Source organism: Trachymyrmex cornetzi, unplaced genomic scaffold (assembly GCF_001594075.2).
Source record: "Trachymyrmex cornetzi isolate Tcor2-1 unplaced genomic scaffold, Tcor1.1 scaffold733, whole genome shotgun sequence".
NCBI lineage: Eukaryota > Metazoa > Arthropoda > Insecta > Hymenoptera > Formicidae > Trachymyrmex > Trachymyrmex cornetzi.
In genome coordinates, this window is record NW_017300063.1 from 141495 (window position 1) to 151880 (window position 10386).

The 10386-nt window shown below is 34.8% G+C and overlaps 1 protein-coding gene across 1 annotated transcript in view; it reads right to left on the reverse strand.

Annotated features, from left to right (window-relative positions):
- Positions 1-1059: 1059 nt before the first annotated feature.
- Positions 1060-10386, reverse strand: part of Pmp70 (ATP binding cassette subfamily D member Pmp70) — a 35867-nt gene continuing 26540 nt past the window's right edge. Inside the window, 10 exon segments of the mRNA XM_018518077.1 lie at positions 1060-1838; positions 1949-2110; positions 2913-3212; positions 3453-3928; positions 4032-4101; positions 4194-4406; positions 4586-4766; positions 5037-5134; positions 5460-5529; positions 5599-5786. Coding sequence (XP_018373579.1) covers positions 1761-1838; positions 1949-2110; positions 2913-3212; positions 3453-3928; positions 4032-4101; positions 4194-4406; positions 4586-4766; positions 5037-5134; positions 5460-5529; positions 5599-5786 — 1836 coding nt within the window. The 3' untranslated portion in view covers positions 1060-1760.

Genomic DNA, 10386 nt, shown 5'->3' on the forward strand with positions numbered 1-10386 from the left:
CAATCACAGCGACCGATGCTTAGGAGCTTCGTAGTCTCAAGCGCTGTGAGTGGCTAGTGTCCAATTGAGCCGTGTCCAACTGGGTGCCACCCGAATGCTATAGAAATAAGCGATATATAATTGTCGCCTCTGGTTGCACAATGCCGCGAAATAAATAAAAAATAAAATGCCAATCAATCTGATTTCGTGTATAGACTGTAGTATATTCTTCCATCCGCTTCAAGGTTATAGCACATATATACAGAATTGAAAAATCTGGACGCTGATTGGTAGGCTATAAAGTGATAGACACAGAATTCCAACTCGTCGGAAATTTATCGTTATTGCCTTATTTCGTGTCCCTATGTACATTGACATATGCATTCCCGTATGTTGGGTTCCTATCGCTATCACTATTGGCCGCAGCACAGACTCTTGCATAACGCATAATGCATAAGGGAATCAACCAATCGAAATTCTTCTTTTCCATGGAATGGGAGGAAAGAAAAGATTCACATTAGTTGATTCGCTTATGCACTATGCGTTATGAATTATTCAAAAGTCTGTGCTGCGGCCTTATTGCTATCGCTATTTCTATCGCTATCGCTGTTGCCTCGCATTATGTTTAGGGCTTTATGCTCCGTCTAGTACTGGGTGCTTTCCATTTGTTGACGCAAGTCGACACAAGTGTTGTTCTATCCTTGTTGATAGAGAGTGACAAAGATAGACCGACACTTGTGTCATCATCAAATGGAAAGCACCTATTATATGTCGATCGGTAAAAGTATATTAGGAGTGCTCTTGCACATTTTAAACATAAGAAGAGCGATATCCAGAAGCTGCCATGTTGCCGCGGTTATTTGAAGTTGGCGTTATGTCAGTATATTATTTTACATATTTATAATATAATGAATTTGATTTTATCTAGTACAATAATAAAAATAATAATTGTAATTAAATAATTAAATTTTAATAACATAAATTAATTAAATTTAATAATTTCAATTATATAATTTAATTTAAATAATTTATAATTTATAATAATTCATATAATTTACAATTTACAATAATTTAGAAAGAAATGCAAATTTCTGCATCTTTTTTTATGAAACTATTGGTGCACGTTTTTATTTGACACGTACTTATTTTCGCGAAATATCACTTTGCGTCACTTCAAAGTTACCGCGATGCAAATGTTTAAAATGGCCGCATCTGATTATGCGCAGAACAATACAAAATTCGTTTAAAAACCGAGTACACCTAACATACTTCCACCATGCCTTAAGAGATCTGAGAATCTAAAAGCATCATACGTCAATTATATATGATGACATCACATACGTTCCAAGCTCGATGTGTGTTCGACAACGACAATACATTATCAAAAATATATTACCTTGTAGAAAAATATCAATCGAAAAATATAATGTATCTTTTTGTGCATGGCAGATTTGATTACATATCTATGCGAAGGAATTTACGATAGCGCCGAAAATGACCGCGACAACGTCGCGTTTATCACTATTACATTTGTATAATACATACATTCTGTACAGTACATGTACATTCTGTATAAAGGCATCCTGTGCAATTATATATAAATTTAATACTTAATAATCGGTTTCGTCGTGATACTTCGTACTTATAAAAATTACTAATCAACAGATAAAATGTCGTCTATTAAATTGCTGGAATTGTTGAATGATCGTAGACTAAAAGGAAAAAGAAAGCTAAATTAGATGTCCCTTGCATATTTCCACGTACGCAAGGAATGCAAGAATTCACGACCCGAATTCTATCGTGTCTTGCTCGATCGGCTTGAATTCATAGCTTCCTCGGCCATCCATGTGCAAGTAGTACTAGAAGCAGTAAATAGAAAGTTAAGCAATGATAAAATAACATAAAAGTCATATAATAAACATAAATACATCTGTTGATCAACGCAAAAGAAATAGATTGACAGCGATACCTCATGATGCTTCCAAAGGGAGCGACGATGTGAGACTGTGAATAGCGTGATGTTCTCTTGTCTGCAGTATCTGTACATGGAATCCTCGACATCGACGCTGACAGCACTCGTGCACTCGTCCAAAATTGCGAATTGCGGTTTATGATAAAATAGCCGAGCCATCTTTACAAATAACAAAGGCGATTAAAAAATACTTTATCAGTATTAATTATAATATATTAAAATACTTTATCAGTAATAATTATAATATAATAATGATAAAAAGTCTGTTCTTTATAACTGAATTAGTGTACACTTGTACTGAAAATGAAGTAAATATATATTTGACATATAGTGAAAATAAAAAAAAAAAGATTTTAATGCAATATCCAATGTAGCGGTAAAAAACAAACATCGATAAGATAACTGGTACAAGGTACAAACAAGATTTTAAGATATTTCATATAAATCACCGACGAGGTACCATTAAAAATAGTCGATGCTTATGAAAATTCGCGTGCCTGTTAAAATTTAAGTGATTAAGAATAAGAAACTAATAATACGGTACTAATTTCAAAATTTATTAATTTCGGGGACTTGTACTTGTATGTTTAAAACTTAATAATACTCGATTTTTATTTAAAACTGTGATTTTAATGTTATCATCCGAGTTTGATTATCAATAGAAATGATAACTGTAGAAAAAAAATTATAATTTTTCGGCAATATATAAGATACAGCAAAGTACATATTTATTTATACAGCATTTATATAATAAAAACTCACGAATTTAATAATATATTTTCGAAATATTTATTATGATAATAATCATAAATTTTTATTGTCGATAACGTCATCGTTCTTCAATTATCCCCGAGCCCCATTAATCACGAAAATTTGCCGAGTTTTCTAATATTATCTCGTCGATGCATAAATCAACGATAAATGTCAGTCTTGAGACGTAAGAAAAGGGAAAAGAACTTACTGCTATACGTTGCTTCTCGCCACCCGATAAGACGTCCATCCAATCAGCCACTGCGTCCCAACCCTCTTTTTCATTGTTGACGAGACTTTCCCTGTCCAATAGATGAGTCAATTGTACCAGCTCTAGGAACTTCTTCAAGTCCTCATCATTAATGTTACCACGTCTCTTCATCTCTTCCTTCGTGTGAGGATATATGATCTGGTCTCTCAATGTACCCAGCGTCATGTAAGGACGTTGCGGAATGTAGAAGAGCTTACCACGCGGTGGTTTTGTAATGGTTCCAGACCAGACCGGCCACAGCTACAACATTATGATTTGAATTGATTAAAATCAACAAGAAATATAAACCTGTTACTATGCTAAAGCACTATTCAATAACAACTTTTAATTTATCATTCTCCATATCAGAACTAATTATTTAATAACAAGATATTAAAAAGAATCAAGTAGATTACGATATGGTTTATGAAAAAAGTAGTTCACAAAGACATTATAAAACAATAGCGATAAACTATAACGGTAAGATAATAAAGCATGTACTTCGCCGAGAATTCTAAACATAGAGCTCTTGCCACAACCATTTGGACCGCAAATCAGTACATTCATTCCCGATTTCACTTCAAAGGACAGCTCCTTGACGAGCACGTCTCCGTTCGGCGTCACCAGGGGAACATTATCGAACCGTATGATATTGTCACGTGGTACAATTCTGCCTTTACCAGGATGACCGATCACTTTGTCTTTGTAATCTGAGATCATCGTTCGCTCGTATTTCCCGACGTTTAAATCGTCGAGAACCATTTTGATTTCGGTGACCCGCGCTGTGAATCCCGCCAAACGCGTTAATTCCCTGCCGGCCACCACCAATCGGCCAATCGCCTCGGCCAATTTCACCAGCATCCGGCCATACGTGTAGTACAATCTAAATCTGTGATCGGGCGTGCCGGAGAGTACAGAGTGGTTCTCCTGGAAGAAAGGTATGCTCACTGCGTAGAAGCCGACTATGGTGGCAAAATCTGACAGAAAATATGGCGATTAGTATTAGAAAGTAAAAGCAGCAATTAAATGAAATGGAACACGTGTTGTTAAGTTTTTGTTACAATATAAATCGTATCTTACATTTTCCAACGTAATTATCTACAACGCCCATCAAGGCCTTAAATTCCAAGAATTTACGAAGATGAGTCACCTATAACGAAAAAAAAAAAAAAAACATTACAAAAATAAGTGATATTATTCATAAGTATAATATATAGAAATAATATTCGGAAATTCACTCACAAGTTTATGAAAGCTAGTTAACAGCGTCAATTTTTCCCTGTTGTTTCCTCCATAAAACGCTATCTCTTCCGAGTTAACGATCAATCTTGAATTGATATGACGATATTCTCCTTCTAATCGTTGCTCTTTGACCGTCATTGTCCCGATAGGCTTGCGAAGATGAGTCAAACAGGTACCAGCTATCACTAAATACGAGAGTATCACAAGTGGCGTCTGGAAAAACGTAACATTACTTTGTAGTGATAAAATGCTAACCACTAATGTCCATTTCTACCAATGTATTCTACTCCGACGAATGAGAAAAAATGAATAGTAATTTAAATCGAAATTAAAGTTAATCTATCATTGATAGAAATAAACATAAATGAGGTAAATATTTATGTTACACGTACCTGTCCGCCAATAGTAGTTGTCAATCTATATACGTAAAGACCAATGTCCAATAGAGGCTTTGCAATATTGCTGTAAAGATCTGTACAGCTTTCGCAGAATTTATCAATGTCTGTAGTTAACAGCTGATCCGGATTCGCGATTCGGCTATCCAGATTACTCATTTTATAATAGGTAAAGCCTCTACGAAAACAAGAATTCACTTTTAAATACTATGGTTTCTTAATAACATCTTCATTTATCTTTCCGATATATATAAGTAAAATTTATTATTATAAATTATTTAAGCGGAAACTTACAACACTGTTAACAATAGGTCAAATACTTTGCAAAATTATGCTAAGATACAAACGCATCCATAATGAATATATTAATTGTAATTATTAAACCATTGTTTTGTAAATAAAACCGAACAAAGTTCAATTAACAAAGAAATATGTATCAGTTACTTACTTAAGATAATCATCCACTAAATTACGCGTGATATTCGTACGCAATCTTAACTTCATTTCGCTTAAAGCATACTTCAGTATATTGTTCACGATCGCTATCTAAATTAATACAATAAATTAATACACGGAACATTAACATATTAAATGCGTTTAGTAAAGTAGCTTTGCAACACTTGTAAAATTCTTTAACACAACTGGTCTTATCATTAATTCCTCACTGGATTTGAAAATGTAAACCAATCATATATATATATATATATATTAAAGAACTTTGCAACAGCTACAAAGCTGCTTTTTTTGCAGAACGTAGTCATTATTAATTACTTAAAAAAAATGTCTCTCTCTCTCTCTGACAGTAAAAAGATTTCCACTACCATGTCATATATAATCTTCAAATAGACTGTACCAATAAAACTCGACTTACCATTGGTACCATACCGAACAAATGGAGCAAATATCGCCTGAATAATAGACGATTCATGTTGACGATTGACCTGATAACAAAGTTTTGCGTCAGATAAATTAAATTTTTTACCATCAATAATTAGAAACACTGCACATACGTTTCTAACAAAGTAGCCTTGTTGATAAGCCACAAGTCACACAAGGTCCTGCCAATCAGGGCAGTCGCCACCAGGAGTAGAAAACCAAACTCTGGTGATAATACACCAGGAATACCGATTTTAAGTAGTTGATAGAGCCTACGGAAGAAGACGGCATTGACCTGTGCCTTGGGACCCTTTGGTTTTTCCTGCGGAGGTACATAATCAGTATGATCTTGGCCTATCTTTGCACAAACATATTAGCTCTGTTCTTTTTCAAAAGAAAATTTTGAAGTGATATACCTTAGTGCAATAAATTGGATATTCAAACAGAATACCAATTTATATTATGACACAAAAGTAACATCAAAATAGTAGTAGTTCATTACTAAAAGTCATTTTTCAATCAATTATAATGTCTTTTCAATAATTTTAATGCCATTTTGATGTTATCGCTTCTTATTCTGCTTGGGTATAGTTTGTTTCATTTCAATTTATTGCATTCCCTATAGTAGCACAATTGATAAACCTTCGAATGAACCGGGATGAACTACGTCCTCGTAAAAAACAAAAAAGACTACACAAAATTTAAATGATACGCCTTACTAAATGAATACAAATTTAAACTCAACAATGTGAAGCAAAGTCCAATAATTCAAATTTTATTTAATCAACTTTTATTTAATTAATATTTTTTAATGCACTCTCCCTCTGCCTAGGGGCGCGCGACTTACGCGCGAAGGGAAGTCCACCCCACCTCCCTCACTACCAAGAGGCGCAGGACTTCTATAATTGTACTGTTATATATGCATGGGGTTCGACTTTCTACGCGAAGCGTGGAAAATCGTTTGCTCCTTGGCAGGAAGAAAGGTGGGGTAGAAGTTGCTTAGCACTGAAAGTCGAAACCAATGTGCAACAGGGTACCTATCATGAAATATGTCGAAATGGATTCCGATCGGAATTATTCCGTTTTCCCTAGAAAACACAATAGAAATCTAGAGAATAATTGAATAATTCCGATCGGAATCGATTCCGACTTGTTCTATGATAGGTACCCAGTACAATTACAGAAGCTGTACGCCCTTAGCAGAAGGGGGGAGGTGGGGTGAACCTTCCTTCCCTGGTGAAAATTTTTCTCAGAATTTTTCAGAATGTCTATATAATTTTTTATAACTTTCTCACATTTCTTATACGAATTGGAACACTTCTCAGAAAATTTATATCTTTTCTCAGAAAATCTACATTTTTTTTCGAAAATAAACATCTTTTCTCAGAATTTTCTGTATATTTTAATTATGAAATATACGAGATTTCTAAGATATTTTTGTAAGTATAACTTTTGATGAAATGTTATAAAATCTAAAAAATTTTTTAATATTTTTTTTTAATTATGGGATAAGAAATCTCAGAATATTTCAGAATTCACATGAATATGAAAAATTCTGAGAGAAGATGTAAACTTTCCGAATATTTCTGGCAATGAGTATTTCTGAAAAATGTTCACAAATTCTTGCGACCGCACTCACGAACGTGGTGCAAAATCTTCGTCGCACCTTCGTGATCCTAATTCTGTACAGTATCTCTGGTATTCATCACTCTCCACTCAGAGCTGAGAATATCAATTGATCTAACAAATTTCAATTATCCATACTCTCAATACCGAATTTTGGGCGCCAGGCACGAGAGAGCGTGCCACTCTTTTTCGAAATTAGCTCGAAAGTTTTATTCGAATCACAAATGCGGGGTCTACAATAGAAGTCGTAGTGGTCGTAGAGTCTTAAGTCGTAAAAAATTAATCAATCGCAATCGAATATGAGAAGAATAATCGACTATGATTGGTCAATTTTCTACGACTTAAGATCCTACAACCGCTAACCGACTGCTCAGCCACGGATTGGTAGAGGGGGTGGTTCGTGGCCGGGAACGGAGGGTGTTTTGGAGAACGAGCAGGGCGATACACAATGAAATATGCAGAATTTATGACAGAAAAGATAACAAATATATTCGGTTGTGAATATTTCTGAGTATTTCTGAAAAAATTCGTATAAAAATTATAAGAAAAATTTCCACTTGGGTGGGCATGGAAAATCGTTCCCCCCCTTGGCAGGATTACGTTCCAAAATTCAACTCTGTCAACTCCGAGTATCATTTTATTCTTGTTGGTCACCGAATGTTAAATAAAGATAAAGGATACTCGGAGTTGACAGAATTAAGTTTTGGAACGCACCTCAGGAGGGAGGTGAGGTGAACCTCGCTTTACTTGCTTCATTGTCGAGTTTAAAGTTTCATTCATTTAGTAAGGTGCGTCATTTAAACTTTGGGTGGCTTGTTTATCAGTTTTTTAAATATATCAACTAAAGTATTGAGTATATGTTCATTATGTATAGGACCTTTTTGTAGAAAACACGCTAATAAACATTTTTTTGTTTAAAACTTTTTTTTTGTAACACGAACAATTTCAAAGATAATTATTAAAAATTTCTCTTTTAGTACGTTCCTTCAATATAGCAGCCAAAATATGAGTGAGCACCATTTTGTATTGTTACATTCGCAATAAAGAGACAAAATTATATAAGAAATGAATAATAATTTTTTATTACGAGGACGTAGCTCATCCGAAGATTTATCGCACAATTTATTGACAAATTTATTACAAAATATTGGCCTAATATTTCAATGCAAGCTAATAGATGTTTTCCATTTGATAGTATAAATTGACACAAGTATCGTTGTATCTTTACTGTGTTCTACTGTGTAAAGTACTTGTTGGAACAGTTTAGTTTCATAGTGTAACACCAGAATGTATTGTAATCTTCCATTCTATTCTTATAATTATATTTAGCGTATCAATAATAGATTTATGATTTTTATTTAAACTTAAGTCATAATTTTTTCAGAATTGGCGATTTTTGAAGATTTTATTGCAAGATAAGTACGGCTACCAAATAACTTTTTGAAAAGTTGGTCACACTGGCTGCGTTCAGCAGACTCAGCAGTTTTGCAATCGTTTTATGATTCGTCGCGCTGATTGGATTATACTTTTAGATTTAAAGGAATAGTCTCAACGAAGAATCACAAAACGGTTGCAATACTGTTGAGTCTGCTGAATGCAGCCATTGATATATTTTACATGCTCGTATGTATTTAGCTTTTTACTGTGTTAAGCAGTGTAACACTGTGTCCTAACTGGAAAACAGCCTTTGTTAGGCTAATTGTTGTTTTTAATAGTTGAATTTAGCCTCCTCACTTCCGATTTTGATAAAATTAATCTCATTCGACGCGATTTTTTTGCACGAAATGAGTGAATCTGGTAAAAAAAGTGTCGCTCTGCCTCGCGAACTGAAATATTGTTAAAGTTATTCAGGTTGGAAAATCTGTCACATCGACGGTACAGAGGGTTGCACAAATTCTCTGCTTTATAAACACAAATTCTCTGCTTTAAAAGCTCAAATTCTCCACTTTAAAAATACAAATTTTCTTCTTTAAAAACACAAATTATTTTCTATATAATTTTTATTTTTACAGTAGAGATTTGTTCTTAAAGCGGAGAATTTATGTAATTGAAGCAGAAAATACTTTCTTCCTACTATCGTGCGCAAAGTTCGATTTTGCACACGCATTTGCGTGCGCAAAGTATCACTTTCCCACACTTGTAGTTTAGCGTGCGGGAAAGTAGTTATGCGTGCGGGAAAGTAGGTAAACGTGCGGGAAAATATAAGGCTCGAATGTAGACGCGTTAGCGTGAGAGAGAACGCTGTAAACAGACGAGCGTCCACGTCGAGTCGTCGCTCGTTGTTGATATCGAACTTTGCGCACTTAGTAGGAAAAATAGTATACGATACTCGTGCGCTGCGTGGGTGTTCCCACACTCGCTTTTTTGTCACCCTCGCTTCGCTCGGGCGACAAACTTCCCTCGTGTGGGAAACACCTACTTTGCGCACTTGTATCGTAATGTACTATTCTCACATCCCTCTATATGCCATCGATGAATCATGATCAGATATTCTAACCTGAATAATTGTCAACTTTAGTGACTCCGCACAATAAAAGGAACAGGAAACAGAGAATAAGAATTTCAACCTATCAGAAATCATGTATTGTGAAATACTACGTAGTATTCCACAATACATGATTTCTGATAGGTTGAAATTCTTATTCTCTGTTTCCTGTTCCTTTTATTGTGCGAAGCCTCTTAATCTTCTTTTTCTTCGCGTGAGAATGGTCCCGACTCTAACACAGAGTGACAGAGCCGATACGGCCAGAATCGAAAATGCCACTTATGCGGTGAGTAACAAAAAACAATGGCTGCGTTCAGCAGAACACAACAGTTTTGCAACCGTTTTATGATTCTCTGCTGAGATAGGACCATTCCTCTTGATCTAAACGCATAATCCAATCAGCGTGAAAAAAACAGTTGCAAAATAAACGTTCTGCTGAATGCAGCCAATATGCAGAATATGAAAGTCTAAAAGAGTAACATAAATTCAATTGCGCGTTTGAAGCCGGTCACACCAGGTCACACTTTCCAAAAATGATAACGCAATAACACGTCTGATCACGTCGCACAGTGGATCGAAACGTCGAAATCAGTGGACATCAACTAAAAAATGAAGTCGTGACTTTTTTATTCAAATCATGAAAAATATACTGCAAAATGTTCAAACCAAAGTCTTTTGACTCGTTTAATATATTGGGCATGGGAATAAGTTTCCGCCCTTTTTAAATAAAAAAGATGTATTTATTTAAACAAATCAATACAAAGTAAGTTCATTCAAAGTATGCTCCATCAGAAGTGACAACTTTCCCCCA